Source organism: Peromyscus leucopus, chromosome 17, assembly GCF_004664715.2.
Source record: "Peromyscus leucopus breed LL Stock chromosome 17, UCI_PerLeu_2.1, whole genome shotgun sequence".
NCBI lineage: Eukaryota > Metazoa > Chordata > Mammalia > Rodentia > Cricetidae > Peromyscus > Peromyscus leucopus.
In genome coordinates this window covers 14587355-14606588 of record NC_051077.1, presented here as the reverse complement: position 1 = coordinate 14606588, position 19234 = coordinate 14587355, and the positions used below count along the sequence as shown (strand labels likewise).

Here is a 19234-nt window from a genome sequence, read left to right as displayed (position 1 = left end):
CGTCTAGGTGGAGTGAATTCCTGTGCTCTGAAATGCCACTTGGGAACTCGGGAGAATGTAGGGCAATTGACTTCAAGGTCTTCACTGGAAAACATTGCATTTCTAACTTGGCTGTAGCTCACAAAGTACATAGAGGTCACACCCACTTAATAACTGTTCTTGAATATGCAGTTGGGGGCTGAGGGAAGATACCAAGGGAAGCTGAGCCTGGTGGCAGAGGTTGGTGACGTGGAGAGCCCTGGAGCTCCTGAGGTTGGCCACTGGTTTGTGCCTGTAGCTGCCACCAAAGCCAGCGTGAGAGGCCCTGAGGAGCCTGCGCTCTGGAAAAAGAGGGGCTTTTTCTTTGCCCTTGCCTGGCTGCCTCCAGAAAGGCCAACCAGGGTCTGAGGGGGCATTGGACTAAATGCCAGCCGACTCCGATTGGAGGTCAGCTTCCTAAGGACAGTCAGCCCTTGACCCAATTGTTTCCTATCATCTCCTTGGCTTTGGCGCGTGCACTGGCCTGGCTGTTTTACTGCGGTATGTTACCCTTACTTCCACAGCAGAAGGAAGGAGCGAGCAACCCTGCCTTGTGCCATGCTCCACAGCTGGGCACATGCATGAGAGACGAGCTGTGTGCTTCCAGCTTCTCGGTTCATGGGGCGTGACCAGAGGCTGGTCCGTGATGCTTTGCCGATTGCTCTAGCGAGGCCAGAGTTCTTCACCCCCCAGGTCCTTCCAGCCCACCTTTTTTCTTTCCCTCCACTTTCCTGGTGCTGGGGGTTAAACCCAGGGTCTTGTGCACGTCAGTCCGGTGCTCTGCCACTGAGTTATCAAGTACTGGAGAATGTAAGGCTGGACCCCCCACCCCACTTGGTGATGTTTTTGTCTTTGTTTTTTTTAGGCAGGTTCTCATGTAGCCCCGATTATCCTTGAAATGGCTTTAAGGCTACTGATGACCTTTAACTCCTAATCTTCCTGTCTCCACTTTCCAAGTGCCGGGAATATCAGTATGTTACCACCCCCAGCTTTTTCTTTCTTTCTTTCTTTTTCTTTTTTTTTTTTTTATGGTGAGGGTGGGAGGGTATTGATTGAGGATCCTTCAAGACTAAAAAATCCGTCAGTTGCCTTAGATGGGAAACACGAACCCACACCAACTCTGGATTCTCCTACCTACTCTGTGAGCTACTAAATTGGCTTTCCTCTCTCTCCAGCTGAAGAAGGCTCAATGGGTTTTTTTTTTTTTTTCAAATTACAGAATTACTGCTCCCTGAGTGTTACTTTGGGGATTTTGAACTTACTTGGTATTGCTTTTAAGAAATACCTAAGGGATCAGGCATGTAGCTCAGTTAGTACGGTGCCTGCCTTACATGCACAAAGCGCTAGGTTTGACACACCCCCCACCCCCCACCCCCCACCCCACCGAGCACTGTGATGCACACTTGTAATCCCAGACAGCGCTTCGGAGGTGGAGGCAAGGTGACCAAAAGTTCAACTCCATCCTAGCAGCATGGGGAGTTATAAGTCAGACTGGGATAAAGGAGACCTTGTCTTAAACAAAACCCTAAAATTTCCTAACTCTAAATTTCCTAACACTAAATAAAATGATACTACCTTTCAAAGATTTGCGTCTGTATTTCACTTGGGGTGTGATGAAAGTTCCTTCTGGGGTTGGGGATTTAGCTCAGTGGTAGAGCGCGTGTCTAGCAAGAGCAAGGCCCTGGGTTCGGTCCTCTGCTCTGAAAAAAAAGAAAGTTCCTTCTGTCTTGTTGGGAAACTTCCTAGGGTGGTCGTACCCCACGATGGCCTCTCCTGTGAAGTCCTGCAGCCGCCACCATGCTCAGTGCCAGAGAGTGCCTGAGCACCTCGTGGAGAGGACAGAGCATCTCCTGACTTTGTTGTCCTCATCTTATCCCGAGGGACTATGGCTTTGACACCCTGTGAATGTCTACCCAGAAGTCTCCAGAGGGAAGTCTTTGCCTGGGGGTTCAGAAGTACCCCCATCTGAGAAGGAGATTCGGGGTCAGTCAGCTCAGCTGATCTGATAGAGGCTGTTAGGGCAGATGAAGGCCTCTCCTCCCAGGCTTTATCGTCCTCAGCTCGAGTTTCCATCCAGGCTAAGTCCGAGCAAGGAGAGCATCTGCTGGCCTCGGGTGTGGAGTGTGACTAAGTCTGTCTGAGCGAGGAGAGCATCTGCTGGCCTCGGGTGTGGAGCATGGCTCCTAGGCCTTGCTCTGAAGACTCTGGAGAGGGGCAGATACTGCTTCTCACAGGGATGAGATCGCATTGCAGAGCCCATGGTGTTCTAGATTGGGGCCAGGAGCTTCCATAGGACACTGATAGAGTATCTTCATTAAGGAGTTTGAAAACAGGTTCATATTCATTCGTATTCTCCTCTCTCATTTTGGGTTGAGCTTTTTTTTTTTTTCCTTTTCTTTTTTTTTATGGTAGTAGTAGGAATTTTTATTTTTTCCTAAGTTTTCATAAATGACTAGGTTCGGTTCTCTTGTTTGGAATTCTTTCACTTTGGTTCCTGCTAATGCTACCAAGCTTAGCTCTTACAGTCAGTCAGCCTAGGGTTTTCAAATTCCAATTCAAGGAAGGATAGTTACCTTGTCCTTAACTTGACTATTATTAACAGAAAGCTTTGGTTATAGATAGATAGATAGATAGATAGATAGATAGATAGATAGATAAATAAATAAAAGCCTTTGTTATAGACAGATATAAAACAAGGGAAATAGCAATAGAGTATATGAACAGCATAGAAAGGAATCTTTCCCAAATCTGGACTTCTGAGCTGGAAGACGCTGACTCCCAAGGCCGAGGGCTCAGGAAGCATCTGCTGTCAGCCAGGTCGCCTTGAGTAGTTCCCAGTGCTGTGACCTGACTCTTGACAGGATTTTTCCTCTTACACAAGTAGACGCCCTTTACCAGAAAGATCGCTGTTTTCTTTTCAATCTCAAACGTTCTCCAAAGCCTCATGTTAAATACTGGGTGACCAGCAAGATGGCTTTGTACGAGAGCTACTTCCCACACAAACCTGGGGACCTGAGTTGGGTCCTAAGAACCCACTATGGAAGAAGAGAACTAGTCCCTGTGAGCTGTTCTCTGGTCTCCACATCTAAACTGTGGCTCATGTGTGCCTGTATGTACAGACACTAATAAATAATTTGTAAACAAATACTTGATTGTCAGCTGTGGCACTCTTGAGAGGTGGTGGAAGTGTTAGGAGGATGATAGAGTGAAGATAATTTAGGTCATTGAGGATGTTGGGAACTCGACCTCTTCTGAGGTCTTTTTCCTGGCCACCATGAAGGATCAGTAAAGCTCTACCATGTGTCCCAGCCATATATGCTGCTGCAACATAAACCCAGAGCAGAAGAGCCAACCAGCCTTGCATGAAAACCTGAGATGGGAAACCCAAATAAACCCACCTTTTCAGTTGATCCCACTGGGTTCTTTGCTCCCGTGGTGGGAATATAACAAAACCACCCAGTACCTGTTTGAACAAAATGTACCTCGTGAACATGACCATGATTTGCAATAATCCATACTTTGCAACATGCACTGATAAGGATTCAGAGGGAGACACCCCCCACCCACTGCCAACTAACAACCACTCATCAAGAGCCAGGTCCTTTCTGACACAGCTTATGACTGCCACCTATGGGCTAAAAAGGGGACCTGCTGGGGGCGGGCCCTGGCCTCAGCCCACCTTGAAAAACATTTGCAGAGTGTTGCCCATCCTTCAAACCCAAAGTGTCAACGCACAGCCTTCCATAGTCCTTGAGCTTAATGACCAGACAAATGGACCTTGTGTTTGGGGCTTCCTTTTTGGTGCCATCTTGAGGATCCCCGAGATCTCTCCTCCTGGAGCATCCTGACCATCATTCAGTTCTGACCTAAAACTGGCTTAGCTGGCCCAGCATCTCCCACAACCAAAATCTGTGGTGATACATTGTATACCCTGATAAAGTTATCTGGGGATCACAGGACAGAGCCAGCCACTAGATTAGACATAGAGGCCAGACAGTGGTGGCACACACCCTTAATCCCAAGACTTGAGATCAGCCTTTGTTTGGGAAGGACATAAACCTTTAATCCCAGGAAGTAAAATGGCAGGACACAGAAAGGTATATAAGGAATGAGGAAACAGGAACTTGCTGTCTTGAGGCTGAGGATTTTGGAGAGGTAAGAACGTGACTGACTTGTTCTGCTTCTCTGATCTTACAGCTTTTACCCCAACATCTGGCTCTGGGTTTGTTTGTTTGTTTTGTTTTAATAAAGACCTCAAGGATAAATGTTCTCAGCTTTTTAATTCTCTATCCTATCACACAGAAGCATGTATCCTGAGCTCTGGAAAGGGTCACATTGGTGACAGAGTTGTGGCCCTCCACAGAGTTAGTTGAGGAGAGAAAGCTGCATTTGCCCTTGCGTGGGATGAGTGCTGGGTTCGGGCTGCACCTGAGTGTCGAAGTGAGGATTCGGCTGGGTGAGGTAGCATGTACCTATAGTCGCAACTACTCGAGAACATTCCAGGACTTCTGCAGGGATTGCTGCAGCCAGGGCTCTTGAGATCTCCTAACCTACGTGACTTTGTGGATTAGAAAGGGAGTCAGCAAACTGTGGCTTGTCACCTGTGTGTATACAGCTTTTAAGCCATGAGAGACTTGTACGTTGATATGATGAATGAAAGGAAAATCAAAATGATAGTATTCCATAATACAGAAATGACGTGAAATTCAAACCATAGTGTTACTAGATGGGAGATTCATGAGACAGAGCCAAACTTATTTATGTCCATGGTTATTTATGTCTTTGGTATTTTCACTTTATAATAGCAGGTCAGGTAGTTTCAGCACAGTCCAATTTGTCTTTGAAAACCAGAATATTTGCTCTCTGGCCTTTTATAGGACACGCTTGTCACCCTCTGTTCGAGAATCACTGTGGGGCAAGCAGATAATGTTCTTTGATTCTAGGAGAATTAGGGAAAGAGCTCAAACTGGGGAAGTGGGGTCCACATAATATCAGTCCTCTCAGAGACTTTGCATAAGACCAGATAATCCATAGTTCCCGGGAAGCGAAGATCCTGAGGAGTGACTAGTACTCCTGCAGAGTGCAGCAAAGTGAGTCGGAATGACCACTTCATATCCATCACATGTCATTGGGGAGTGGGAGCACACTGATAACTCCAGCAGAGGCAGACGGATGATGAATTGGAGCTGTCCAGCCTGGGCTATAAGGGTTTGTCTCAAAATAATAAAAAAATTTTTCAAAAAAAAGATAAGAAAAAGTTAACAGATGTCTGTGGTCTTGGATGTTCAAGAAGTTGGGCATATTATTCTTCAGCCCAGTACAGTGTGTGTGTGTGTGTGTGTGTGTGTGTGTGTGTGTGTGTGTGTACAGAAAGGTGACTAAGACCCAGCAGAGTCGTGCCCATACTCTTCACTGTGGCTGCCTTGTCAGTGTGTATTGGAGAATGAATACACTAAAGAACTCGGGTGATGGAAAAGGAAATCCAGTCAGAATGGCTCTGAAGCCTGATGGAACCGCTAGGCTTGGGGTGACAGTGAGAATCCTCAGAGTGAAACCGGCCTAGCCACAACGTTGCAGTCCAGAGAGCTGAGAGGAGTTAGTCCAGCTGGGGTTGAGTTACACACCTCACTGGTGACTCACGCTAGATTAGAAGGGTCTAAAAATGATATGATCTGAGGAATTCCATCTATTTAGTGCTTCTCCTGGGCCCACCCAGCACAGCTATTCACAGCAATTGAACCTTCATACCCAGTGTTAGCCCTCCCCAGACGATCCAGCCTCAGAAATCTGCCGTCAAGGGGAGGTCAGCCAGACTAACAGTGTGCTAGAATGGATGGTTCTAGCCTGGGCTTGGGGTGTGGGGGTGGAGGGCATTCCTTGTCTCTAAACCAGCCTCTCCTTGAGCCTTTTCCTCTTCAGTCTCCCTTCTGAAAAAAGCCCAAGGTCAAAATTGGCATTGCACACACATGGACCATGCCCGGAATGTCTTCTCAGCAGTCTCTCCGGGCTGTGCCTGGAGCTACCTCTCCACGTCTCCCTCGCCAGTAGCTCTAAACCAGCCCGTGTGGCATTCTACCCCGGAGTGCCTCAGATAAAACAGGGCACTGGGTGGCCAGTCGCTCTCCAAGGAGTCTGTGAGAGAAAGCGCCGGGAATGCTGTGCCCCGGGCCCTTATGACGCAAATAGTTCCAAACACATCAATTCCCGAGGAGATGGAGAATCACTAGGCATACTCCACTGGGCAGAGTACGACCTGGATCTGTCTGAGAAGTCTGTCCTGTCAATGCAGGTGTCCTTTATCTGTGTCCATTCTTCCGGCTCTACAGTTGTAAAGGGAGGCTTTATTATAACACTGCGCTTCCTCCTTGCATTGTGGAGGAAGTGGAACATCCAGGTCCTGTAAAAGTCTTCCTCTGCTCTTTAAATGCACTGAAGTTCAAGAGCTGCCTACACTAAAGGGTGCGAGCAACCTGATATGGTTCTGTATAGTAATTCAAGAACGACTTCTTTTTTTTTTTTGGTTTTTCGAGACAGGGTTTCTCTGTGTAGTTTTGCGCCTTTCCTGGAACTCACTTGGTAGCCCAGGCTGGCCTCGAACTCACAGAGATCCGCCTGGCTCTGCCTCCCGAGTGCTGGGATTAAAGGCGTGCGCCACCACTGCCTGGCTAAGAACGACTTCTTAGCAGAAGCGGTGGCACGTGCCTGTAACCCAGCACTCCAGAAACTGAGGCAGGAAGATTAAGAGCTGGAAGTCAGCCTGGGCTACACAATAAGACCCTGTCTCAAAATTTAAAAAACAGGAGGCTGAATAGATGGCTCAGTGGTTAAGAGCACTGGCTGTTCTTCCAGAGAACCCAGATTCAATTCCCAGCACCCACATGGCAGCTCACAGCAATCTGTAACTCCAGTCCAGTTCCAAGGGATCCAACACCCTCAGGCAGGCAAACCAATGTACATGAAATAAAAATAAATCATTAAATTTTTGTTGTTGTTTTGTTTTTCAAGACAGGGTTTCTCTGTAGCTTTTGGAGCCTATCTTGGAACTTGCTCTGTAGACAAGGCTGGCCTTGAACTCACAGAGATTCACTTGCCTCTGCCTCCCAAGTGCTGGGATTAAAGGTGTGTGCCACCACTGCCCAGCTAGTGTATTTTTTAAAAGATTTATTTATTATTTATATTTTAAGGTTTATTATGTATAGTGTTCTGTCTGCATGTATGCCTGCAGGCCAGAAGAGGGCATCAGATCTCATTCTAGATGGTTTGAGCCACAATGTGGTTGCTAGGAATTGAACTCAGGACCTCTTAAAGAGCAGTCAATGCCCTTAACCTCTGAGCCATCTCTCCAGCCTAAAAGATTTTTAAAGCCATTCTTTGCCAGGCGGTGGTGGTACACACCTTTAATCCTAGCACTCAGGAGGAGGAAGCAGGTGCATCTCTGAGTTCGAGGCCAGCCTGGTCTACAGAGGGAGTTCCAGGACAGCCAGGGCTACACATGGAAACCCTGTCTTGAAAAACCACCACCAACAACAAACAAAAACCTACAATTATTTCTAATGTTAATTGTGTTGCTCTTAGAAATCTGAATAAAAGTGTCAACTGTACTGTCTGAAACTAATAGATGTCCTGAGGTGTATGAATGTGTACAGGTGCCAGGGTGTCGGACAACCGGAAATAAGTCCTCACTCCATAATTGACACACGTGAAGACAGGAGGGGACTTCGAATGCTAAGGCCATTAGTGGCTATTATGCAGGAATCCTCTTCTTTTATGGGCTGGAGCCCCCAGGAAAAGAAGCACACCTTTAATTCCAGCACTTGGGAGGCAGAGCCAGGCAGATCTCTGTGAGTTTGAGGCCAGCCTGGTCTACAGAATGAGATCCAGGACAGGCACCAAAACTACACGGAAAAATCCTATCTCAAAAAACAAAAACAAAAACAAAACAAACAACAACTGGATGTGGGCCAGGCAGTGGTGGCACACAAGGGTCACACGCCTTTAATCCCAGCACTCAGGAGAAGGCAGGTGGATCTCTGTGAGTTCGAGGACAGCCTGATCTACAGAGAAAGTTCCAAGACAGCTTCACACATATGTGCATGCACACCAGCATGACCACAAATAAGTAAATAAAGTTGTGCTGAACACAGGTTGTTTACAAATAAAATAAAAGGAGCCAAGCCAGGTGTGATGGCATAAGACTGTGATCCCAGGACTTGAGAGGTGGAGGCAGAAGTATCAGAAGTTCAGGGTCATGCTCAGCCACAAGGTTTAGACCTAGTCTAGACTACATGAGATCCTGTCTCAAAAATAAAATAATGGGGCCAGTGAATGGCTCAGCAGGCAAAGATACTTTCACACCAAGCCAAATGACCTAAATTCAATCCCTAAATCTCCCACCAGGTGTTGGCGCACGCCTTTAATTGCAGCATTTGGGAGGCAGAGACAGGTGGATCTCTGTGAGTTTGAGGCCAGCCTGATCTACAGAGGGAGTTCCAGGACAGGCTCCAAAGTTACAGAGAAACCCTGTCTCAAAAAAAACAAAACAAAACAAAAAAAAACAAACAAAATCCCTGAATCTCACATAGGAACCAACGCCCACAATTTGTCCTCTGACCTCCACATTTATGCATTGGCATGCATGTACACACACTCTCACACACACACACACACACACACACACACACACACACACACTATCTTGGGCATCATAGATAGATCCTGTCTTCTAAAAAAACTGCCGTGTGTGTGTGTGTGTGTGTGTGTGTGTGTGTGTGTGTGTGTGTGTGTGTGTGTTACAAAGGAGCAAACCCAGGTTGCTGACAGACAAGTATTCCATCACTGAGCTAGCCCTGAAAGTCTTTACTTGGAGTGAGTGCAATTAGGACTTATTTATAAGCTAGTGTTTAATCTCAGAGATGGGAAAGATGGCTCAGCAGTGAAGAGCACATACTGTTCTTGCAAAAGATCAGAGTCCCAGCACTGACATCAAGTAGCTCCCAACTACCTGTAACGCCAGTTACAGAGGATCACACACCCTCTTCTGCATTCCAGGCAGCTGCACGAACATGCACCTACACACACATGTGCACGAACCTACTTGAACACACACAAATACATGTGCATAATTTAAAAATCAAATCTTAAAAAAAGAAAACACTCTCAACCAGGTGTGATGACATATGCCTGTGATCCCTGCACTTTGGAGCTAGTGGCAGCAGGGTCCAAAATTAAAGGTCATCCTTGGCTACACAGTTCATTTGAGGTCATGCTGGAATACATAGGATCCTGTATTTTTCAAGTTTTATTTTATTTTTATTTATATGTGTGTGTGACTATGGGTGCCCTTGGAGGCCAGCTAAAGTTACAAGCAGTTGTGAGCTGCCCAATGTGGGTGCTAGGAAGCCAACTCTGATCCTCCGGAGTAGTGTCAATTACTCCTAACCACTGAGCCATTTCTCCAGCCCTATGGGAATCCTACTTTAAAATAGAAAGTTTGGAGAGATATCCCAGTGGTTAAGAATGCTTGCTGCATTTACCAAGGACCTGAATTTAATTCCCAGAGCCCATGTCTGGCAGTTCACAACTGCCGGCAACTCCAGCTCCAAGGAGTGTGAAACCCTCTTCTGGCCTCCAAAGGTACCCACATAGGTTGCAAATATATGCACACAGATACATTTGTATAATTAAATTGCATCCATCCATTCTGAAGTGCAGAGCGGTCATGGCCCAAACTTCCCAAAGACCTCACCTGCCAGTACTATTTCAATGGGGACTAAGTTCCCTGCACAGATGTGTGGAACAATGGCACCAACACACTAAGCACACTTAATTTGTAATTCAGTTTCTATGATGGTATCGCTGGGAGCATTATTTTACTCAGGATTCTTTGAGCTATATGAAACTAAGAAGTCTGGAGTCGGAATCTTAGGGGATCTTAATGCTCAAGGTTTTATTTTATCTTTTTATTGGTTTATTTTGATAGTTTTTTGAGACAAGTTTTCATGTAGGCCAGGCTTGTTTCTAACTCTTGGTCCTCCTGCCTCCACTTCCCAAGTTCTGCGACTGCAAGCATGTGCCACTCTTAGCTTAAAGTTCAAGATTGTTTTACCCTTTTCTTTCTTTAAAAAAATTTTTTTTGCCAGGTGATGGTGGCACAGGCCTTTAATCCCAGCACTTGGGAGGCAGAGCCAGGTGGATCTCTGTGAGTTCGAGGCCAGCCTGGTCTACAAAGCATGTTCCAGGAAACGCACCAAAAAACTACACAGAGAAACCCTGTCTCCAAAAACAAAACAAACAAAAAATTTTTAGAGAGGGTCTATCTAGCCCTAGTGGGCCTGGAACTCACTATTGTACATCCAGTTGCCCTTGGACTCACAGAGCTCTGCCTGCCTTTGCCTCCTGAGTGCTAGAATTAAAGGTGTGTGCCACCAGGACAGCTCAGAGTTCAAGGTCTTAAACAGATCTGAATCTGCCTGTATCCTCCAGTTTGCCAAAAGCCTCACTACTCCATATTACTTCATCCAAAGATACCTGGTGAGCGCTGAAGTTGAAAGAAGAGAGGAGCAGGAGAAGGGCAGAGAGGAGAGAGAAAACATGCCTACCAGCGAGTGTATTTTCTTCCCTTAAAAAAAGAAATGTAGGCCAAATGTGGTGGCACATGCCTTTAATTCCAGCACTCAGGCAGTAGAGAGAGGCAAGCAGATTTCTGTGAGTTTGAGGCCAACCTGGCCTAGATAGTGAATTCCAGGACAGCCAGAGCTAAGTAGAGACCCTGTCTCAAAACAAACAAACAAAACAAAACAAAACCCTAACAACTTAAAATGTATTCTTACCCAGCTGCTAGCTTCTACCATTCCAGAATCTAGAATGTCAGATAGCATCTGAAACTCATAGGAGAGGTTTACCCATTATCCCCTAGCATGCCCACCTGTGGCCCCCACCTTTGTATCTATTGAATATTTTGATATATGGCTTTGTACTTGAATTTGTTCCTGGGTGCTAATCCTCCTTTTTGGCTCTAGAATAAACTTTGGCTTATCCTCTTTAAGGTGAGAACTATAGGAGGAGGGTGTTTGTTTGTTGTATGTTACTCTCTAAAGACATCAAAGTCTACCACTTAAGATTTTAATTCAACGATCTCATTTTTTATTTATTTAGAGACAGGTTCTCACTGTGTTGTTCTGGCTGAGCTGAACAGATATGTAGACCAGGCTGGCCTCAAACTCTTTGTCTCCCAAAAGCTAGGATTAAAGGAGTATGCCACCACACCCTTTTGATTTATTTGTGACAAAGCCTCTTGTAGCCCAGACTGGTCTCCAGCTTGTTGTATAGAGGAGGATGACCTTGAACTCCTGATCCTCCCGCCACCATCTCCCAAGCACTAGGATTATAGGTGTGTGTACCACCCTGTCCGGTCCAATTCCCTTATTTTATAGTTGAAAACAAACAAAACAAACAAAAAAAATAGAGTTTAAAAGACAGAAGACTTTGGGCAGCCTTTAATCCCAGCACTCGGAGTCAGACCCAGGCATATCTATGTGAGTTCGAGGCCAGCCTGGTCTACAGCGCGAGCTCCAGGACAGGTGCCAAAACTACACAGAGAAACTCTGTCTCGAAAAAACAAAAACAAGAAAATAAATTAAATAATATAAATAAAATAGTGTTTCGCAGACAGCGATTCCTTATCTCTGGCATGTGTCAACTCCCAACGTGGCCCAATCTCAAGACACCAGAGAACCTGAGACACAGTTAAGGCCAGGAACCTTCCTTTCTAACTCATGTTTCTACCCGGGTCCACCAACGAGATCGGAAGGGGCGTGCCGCCACGGGGGCGGAGCCAACCACTAGTCGGTGGTCCAGCTGACCGGAAGAGGAAGGTGCAGTCGGAATAAGGGCCCCCTCCACTTTTCTGCAGCGGGGCAGTTAGCAATACCTTCTTAGGGGTGGGTGTCCTGGGGGTAAGTGGCCGATGGTGAGATGCCGAGCGGCAGCCGCTGCCCGGACTGCGGCTCCTCTGAGCTCGTGGAAGACTCGCATTATTCTCAGAGCCAGCTGGTGTGCTGCGACTGCGGCTGTGTGGTCACTGAAGGGGTCCTTACGACCACCTTCAGCGACGAGGGCAACCTCAGAGGTACTGGGGGCTAGCCTGGGGCGGGGGAGTGCTTAAACCCACATTCCTAGCTCCCTCCCTCCCCCACCCCGCGCGCCCCTCCTTTCTTTCTGGTCATGTTCACAGTTAAATGTGGGAGAAGCTTGCTCCAAGTAAATTAGCTAGGGTGCTAGTCATCTGTGTTCCCCAATACCTACTGTGGCGTCTGGCGTTTAGTGGGTATACTGGATTGTGGATGAATGAGACCTAATGAGTGTTGAAGGCTGGCCGGTAAATTATTTGGAAATACAACACGAACCATTACCCCATGGTAGTTTGTAGCACTAATTGGCACAATGCTCCTCCTTTCCTTCCGCGCCATTGCTTAGTAGTTCTCAACCTATGGGTCTCGACCCTTTTGGGAGCTCGAAGGACCCTTTCACGGGTCTTGTAGCCGAAGACCATCCTGCATCTCAGTTATTTGCATTATAATTCATAGCACTAGCAAAATTACAGTTATGACGTAGCAACGAAACTAATTTTAGCGTTAGGGGTCACTACAATATAAGGAACTGTATTAAAAAGGGTCACAGCATTAGGAGGTTGGGAACCACTGGGCTAGTCCTTGACTAGTGCAGCCCTCGAAATGGGATGTACCAGAGAAATAACTTGGAAAATTGGAATCACCAGTGCTGCTTTATATAGTTCTGTACTGTCTGTCGCTGGATTTGGTGCTACTGAAGACATAAAAAGCCTTTACTTTTACATGGATGGGTATCCTCTCTGAGATGAGAAGTAGATACATAATAATTTGAAATCTCCCTGGTCTGATGTGGTCAGGGGGCAAGGAGATGAATGAATGGAGGCCAGCTGTGCTATTTGTTTTTCTTTGTTGTTGTTGTTGTTGTTGTTTTTTACAGAAGTGACATATTCTCGAAGCACAGGGGAAAATGAACAAGTTAGTCGCAGCCAGCAACGAGGTGAGAAGCAACCTTTTTCCTTAAATTTCAGCTTTGCTTTTATTTACTCGACTCTTTAATGTTTGGTTTGCATGGGTGTTCTAATTGCATGTATGTGTGCGCACCATGTGCATGCCTGGTGCCCATCGAGTCAGAAGAGGGTGTTGGGTCACATGGAACTGGAGTTATAGGTGGTTGTGAACTGCCATGTGGGTGCTGGAAACTGAACCCCAGGTCCTCTGCTAGAGTGGCCAGTGCTCTTAACTACTGTGCCATCTCTCCAGCCCAGAGAATCAGCTTTTTATGATACGGTGGCTTTAAGGAAAATTGTCTTGATGTCTGAGTCCATCTGTGTGTTCTTGTTTTCGGCATTACTGGTCTAAGATAGGCTAGAAGAGAGCAATTGCTGATGTGGTGTAGGCCTACACTCCCAGCACTCAGGACACGTGAGGCAGGAGGATAGACTTGGAGGTCAGCCCAGCTACATCGTGTGTCTTAAAAACTAAAAGGAATTGTGGTAGATGAAGGTTTGGGTCTGCACAGGGCTTCATGTAGCCTCAAGGAGCCTGGGTAAAGCTTGGCTTTGGAGCTAAGGGGTAGGTTGGTGATAGAGTATGCACCTATCATATGTAAGGCTTGGGGTTCAATCCCTGGTACCAAAACAAATGAGAAACTGCCCTGTCCATAAGTCAAAATAACTCATAGAGGGTGGTGGGTTGAGTGTGACCTTTTCACAGATGTTCTCTACCCTTGGATGGGCCATAGTTCTAAAGGGCTATGACTGCAACTCAGGGATAAAGAGCTTGCCCAGCATGCCTGAGGATCTCAAGTCTAGCTCCAGCACTATAAAACACATGGCCACATCAAGTGTTCTGTTAGTACAGGAGGGCGTATTGTTTGTGCATCTGCTATATATGGCGAGTTTAACAGACCTGAATTAAGCCCTAGCTGACCTCTCTGCTTGCTGTGTGTTTTCCTAGACCTTCGTCGGGTGAGAGACCTGTGCCGGATTCTGAAGCTGCCCCCCACGTTCGAGGATACAGCAGTCTCCTACTATCAAAAGGCCTATAAGCTGTCTGGCATCCGCGCTGCGAGACTACAGAAGAAGGAAGTGTTAGTCGGATGCTGTGTTCTAATCACCTGCCGGCAACATAACTGGCCCCTCACCATGGGAACCATCTGCACCCTATTGTACGCAGATCTGGATATGTTTTCCGGCACCTACATGCAGATCGTGAAGCTTTTGGGGCTGGATGTGCCATCTCTGTGCCTGGCAGACCTGGTGAAGTCCTATTGCAGCAGGTACTTGTTTGTCTAGGAGGAAAGGCTGGGTAGGGAGGTGCCCTGGCAGATGCATGCCTTCACCAGAGCCTGTCTCAAAGGGGGTGGGGGTCTTTCCTTCCCATTTCACGCTTGCCACCGAGATCAATACCATTTGTACTTTTCTAGAGTGCTGTAATCTTCCAATCTCCTTTCCATCACAGGATTGGGATAATGTTTTTTTAAAAAAATCCTTAGCCAGCCTTGGCATAGGGCCACTGAGTTGCCTGACTCCTGCTTTATGAATGGCGATCGTTCGAGTTACGTGCAGGGGCCATGTGTCACTGTATGTAGTGGCAGAGTCACCTCTATATTGAGTCCAAAGATACTAGTCAATAGTAGAACAAGGTTCGAAGCTGAGGTTTTAGTGAGATTCTTAGCTGTTTGGTTTTAGACAGTCTTGCACAGCCCAGGCTGGCCTAACAAGCATACTTTAAAACAAAACAAAACCACAAAATGGCTGACTAAGTATGGTAGCACATACCCTTAATCCCAGCACTTGGGTGGCTGAAGCAAGAGTTATCTGGAGTTCTAGACCAGCCTGGACTTCATGATGAGACCCTATGTTAAAAAAAAAAAACCAAACCAACCAACCCCAAACAGTAATGGTTGAAACTTGGTCATATCCTGAGTAGATGCATATCATATAATGGTACACTTTCTGTATAATGGTACACATTCTATGTAATGGTACACTTTCTATGTAATGGTACACATTCCGTGAAGTAAATGAGGACACTGGAATTGTGCCCTAGGAAGGTGCTCAGCTACGTTAGCGCCCTTCACCTGGCACGTTTCCTGCCCCTCTTTCTCAGTGCCTCTCTCCCCAGTGACCTTGCCTGTCCCTAGGACAGAACAGCTTCCCCACCCACCCACCTTGGGTAGACTGCCCTTCTCGCCCTGGAAGAACACTCGTCATTCCCTTGACCTTCCTTCTGGTTCTTTCAGCTTCAAACTGTTCCAGGCTTCCCCATCCATGCCAGCCAAGTATGTGGAGGACAAAGACAAGATGCTGTCTCGAACCTTGCAGCTGGTGGAGCTGGCAAATGAGACGTGGCTCGTGACGGGGCGGCACCCCTTGCCTATCATCACTGCAGCCACCTTCCTGGCGTGGCAGTCTCTGCGGCCCTCGGGCCGGCTGACATGTTCTCTCGCCCAGTTTTGTAAGTTGGCAAATGTGGATCTGCCCTACCCGGCTGCCTCTCGCCTGCAGGAGCTCCTGGCTGTGCTGCTCCGGATGGCCAGCCAGCTGGCCTGGCTGCAAGTGCTGAAGCTCGATAAGCGGACCGTGGTGAAACACATCGGCGACCTTCTCCAGCACCGCCACATGCTGGTCCGCATGGCCTTTCGAGATGGACCAGCGGAAGTGGAGACCCACAAGCAAGAGCAGCGGGGGCAGGCACAGCGAGAGGAGGCGGGGGATGGTACCTGTGATTTGCCCAAGAGGAAACGCCCTGCCAGCCCCGCGCCTCTCCTCCCACCCTGTATGTTGAAGCCTCCCAAACGGACCCACCCCCCGCCCCCCGTTTCTGTAGTGACCGGAGACGAGAACATTTCTGACAGTGAAATCGAGCAATATTTGCGCACCCCTCAGGAAGTCAGAGACTTTGAGAGAGCCCAAGCTGCTAGCCAGGGAGCCACGAGTGTCCCTACCCGCACTGATGCACATTCTTCAAGGCATATTCAAAAATTCTGACTACAGTTTGTTAATAGGCCTGTGTTGCCAGAAGTAAATGTATATGCCCTTGGGATATTCCTTTCTTATTTAAAGGAACCAAGAGGAGCAGTTAATTGGACCCAACGCCCTAGAGAAGTTGGGAGGCTTGTGGAATGTCTATGGGTGGGAATCCTGTCCTTGGTGCAGGCGGGCAAGCTGGCCATCTCCAGTCTGGGATGGATTCCTCCTAAGACTGCTGAAGATCCATCTGCCCAGCTCTCTTGTGCCTCGGTGTGAAGTAAACATTGCTGTTGTTAAAGAGCTGGCATTCCTCATGGTGTCAACCGTCACATGAGCAGGAGCCGCGACTCCTGGCCCAGGCTCAGTTAGGTTCTAGTGGTCTCACGCTTTCATAAGCTCCGCTGCATCATTAACAAAAGGACCATGGGTGAACTACGGCTGTCGCTCAAAGGGCTTTGCAAGACTTTAATATATTAAAACAGAGAGGCATCTGCTAGAAAACATTCTGTTGTATAAAACCAGAACTTTTAAAACAGGTTTTCTTTGGCACTTCGTCGTCCCCCCCCCTCCCCCCCCTCCCCGGCATATTGCAAAAAGCTCTCCAGTGCTAAGGCGTCGGCAGGGTATGTAAACAGCAGCCAGCATGTGTGGTAGAGTAATACAAAGCTTCCCTCTAATATCGTCTGTGCAGCAAGCATAAATAATGGGACCCATCTCAAGGAGTGTGGATTCTCCCCCACTGTGTTCTCCCACCTGACCAGACCTGGGTTCCCTACTGCGTCACAAGGCCCAAGGATTCCTCTCCTTCCATGTGATTCTAGTAGAAGGCATTTTAAGTTGGGGGGAAATGGTTGCTGGGGTTTTTAGCGAGTAGTGAAAGCAGACTCTTGGGCGGCCAGGACCCAGGTACTGCCTCCGAGTCTGGTCGGGTTTCAGTGAGCTGGGAGGTGGTTTGGCATTTTAGGCTTCTAACTGGAGTTAGAAATCGGATTATCACCATGGCTTGGCCACAGAAGCCTCATGGAGGCATTTTTTCCTCAGTCCCTTGGAGATGGACAGCTGAGAGCAGGCAGTGGGTATTGTAATTGAGCAGCTAAGTGGACCCACTCTTGAGACCACGGCACAGGTGGTGCCCGGATCCAAACAGCAGCTCCCTCGCCTTGAGGCTTTAGGCACCTGGCGGCATCACTTTCTCAGGTGCTCAGGGTTCAGGTTTTGTTCTGGAAGACTTGTGTACCACCCCCTAGGGATCATGTCTCCCTAACTGGGCACCTCTCCCCCACCTGCCCCCGTCCCCCGGGTCTTAGCTGACCTCTAGAGTTGCCTACACACTGCCCCTCCCCCTTGCATAGTTGATCTGAAAAGGCAGCACCTGTTACTCCCCCGGCAGGGCACCTGGCTCACCTGCTAGGATGGTTTCCCACGCCAAAACTGGGCGAGAGGCCTGGGATCTTGGCAGTCACACGGTGCCTCCTGAGGCTGGTGAGGAAAAGGCAGTTCCCAGGTTTCCTGCACCTGCCTGGGCTGTGCTTTTCCACTCCGTTTGCGGGTCACCCCACAGACCGATGGAACTTTTACCCCCTACCTGGGAGGGCACACCAAAAACTTTGACCATCAAAACTGGTCTAAGCTGATGTCTGGGATTGTCTGTCGCTACTGCCGAGGGGATAGTCCGCCAGACAACCGGCAAGCACCTGCCTCTCCCTTCCCCAGCCCCGGTAACTAAAGATGGTGAGCCCAGGGGCAGCCACGGGCACGGCCACCTCAAACCTGCACATAGGTAGACAGCTTGGACCGCCCAGGAGGATCTGGGAATAAACAAGCCAGCCGGTGTGGCCGGCCCATCCTAAATCTGGCCCGCCTCTGCCCTAGACGGTGGTCTCGCTCTTCCAGAGGCCGGTCTTCATGCAGCCTCCCGCCATGGCCTCTGCACCGGTCACGCTGGAATCCTCGTACTTGCCCCCCTTGGGGGCGCCGTTCAGACTGCTGGTGTTGAGCGGGTACGAGCGGCGCTTGCTTTCCCGCTCCAGTGCGCTGCCGCTGCCCTTGAGGTTGTCCCGGCTGGCGCAGCGGCGCTGCCCGGGGCGCCCCGTCTCCGAGATCGGCGCTGCGCTGGTGTCGCTGCCTTCCGACGGCGTGAGCATGGGCTCCCCCTCGAGTGGGAGGCCGTCGCCGGGGCTATTGCGGCTGCTGCCGGGGTAGCTGTCGGAGGGGCTGTTGTGCAAGCTGCCGCTCTCACTGGACAGCAGCTCGGGAGCTCCCGGGGACGCGCCCGCGCGCAGCGCCTTGAGCCGGCTCTTGCCGCCAGTCTCTCCGGCTCGGTGCCCCTTGGCCCGACTCTTGTGTACTCGGCGTCCGTGGTGCAGGTTGTTATGGTGCCGGGCAGCTAGGCTGCCACGGGAGCCCGTGGGCTCTGGCTCTCCATCCCCGCGGGCAGCCACGCCGGCCTCGCACACCTGACTCTGGGCTACCTGCAGATTGGTGAGTTTGCACGGGGGCGGCGGCGCGCGGCCGCTGCTGCCGCTTGGGGAGGACTTGAGGGAGGCTGGTCCCTCCCCCAGCACTGGGGATCCATCGTCCGCAGCCGTCGGCAGGGCCCGGGGTGGGGCGTGGGAGGCCGAGGGTGAAGCAGGAGGGCAGCAGGCGCGCCAGGAAGCCCGGACATCCCTACGCCTGGCACAGTGGTGCGTGAAGACAAAGAGGCCCAGAGCTGAAGCTGCCACACCATAGAGACAGCTACACACCACTCCGGGCAGCCAGCGCTGAGACACCGCCAAGGCGCCACAGGCCCACATAGCCAGGTACAGGAAATGCGTGGTCATCAGCGCCCCCAGCTGGACTCCCGGAGAATAGACGCCATCACCAACCTCTGGGGGCGCAGGTGTCCCTACCCCTGCGCTAACTGTAGCCAAAAGGGAACCAGAGTCACTCAGGAGGACGCCACTGCTCCTGAGCCTGGTGGAACCCCTCAGGTCTTCCCCTGGCTCCGGAGAGAGCCTACTGTTACCCTGCTTAGGATTCTGGGCCACGTGACCCCGTAAGTGCAGGCCCGCACACAAGAAGTAGATCCAGGTGATGGGCAGAATCAACGCCACCGGTATGTAGAAGGCACCAAGGCTTGGACGCCACACCAGCCAGCAACTAGGGGGAGACAGAGGTATAGTGGATGAAGGG

The 19234-nt window shown here is 49.2% G+C and overlaps 2 protein-coding genes across 2 annotated transcripts in view; one reads left to right on the top strand and one right to left on the bottom strand.

The window, feature by feature from the left end:
* Positions 1-11871: 11871 nt before the first annotated feature.
* On the top strand, positions 11872-16563 carry Brf2 (BRF2 RNA polymerase III transcription initiation factor subunit). The gene is made up of 4 exons (XM_028861474.2): positions 11872-12145; positions 13024-13083; positions 14043-14364; positions 15331-16563. The coding sequence occupies exons 1-4, from the start codon at positions 11992-11994 to the stop codon at positions 16076-16078; spliced, it is 1284 nt and encodes a 427-aa protein (XP_028717307.1). The 5' UTR covers positions 11872-11991; the 3' UTR covers positions 16079-16563.
* The window catches only part of Adgra2 (adhesion G protein-coupled receptor A2), a 43177-nt gene continuing 40442 nt past the window's right edge, over positions 16500-19234 (bottom strand). The window contains exon 19 of the mRNA XM_028861475.2: positions 16500-19201. Within this exon, the coding sequence (XP_028717308.1) occupies positions 17929-19201 (1273 nt within the window). The 3' untranslated portion in view covers positions 16500-17928. The remainder of the gene's footprint in view (positions 19202-19234) is intronic.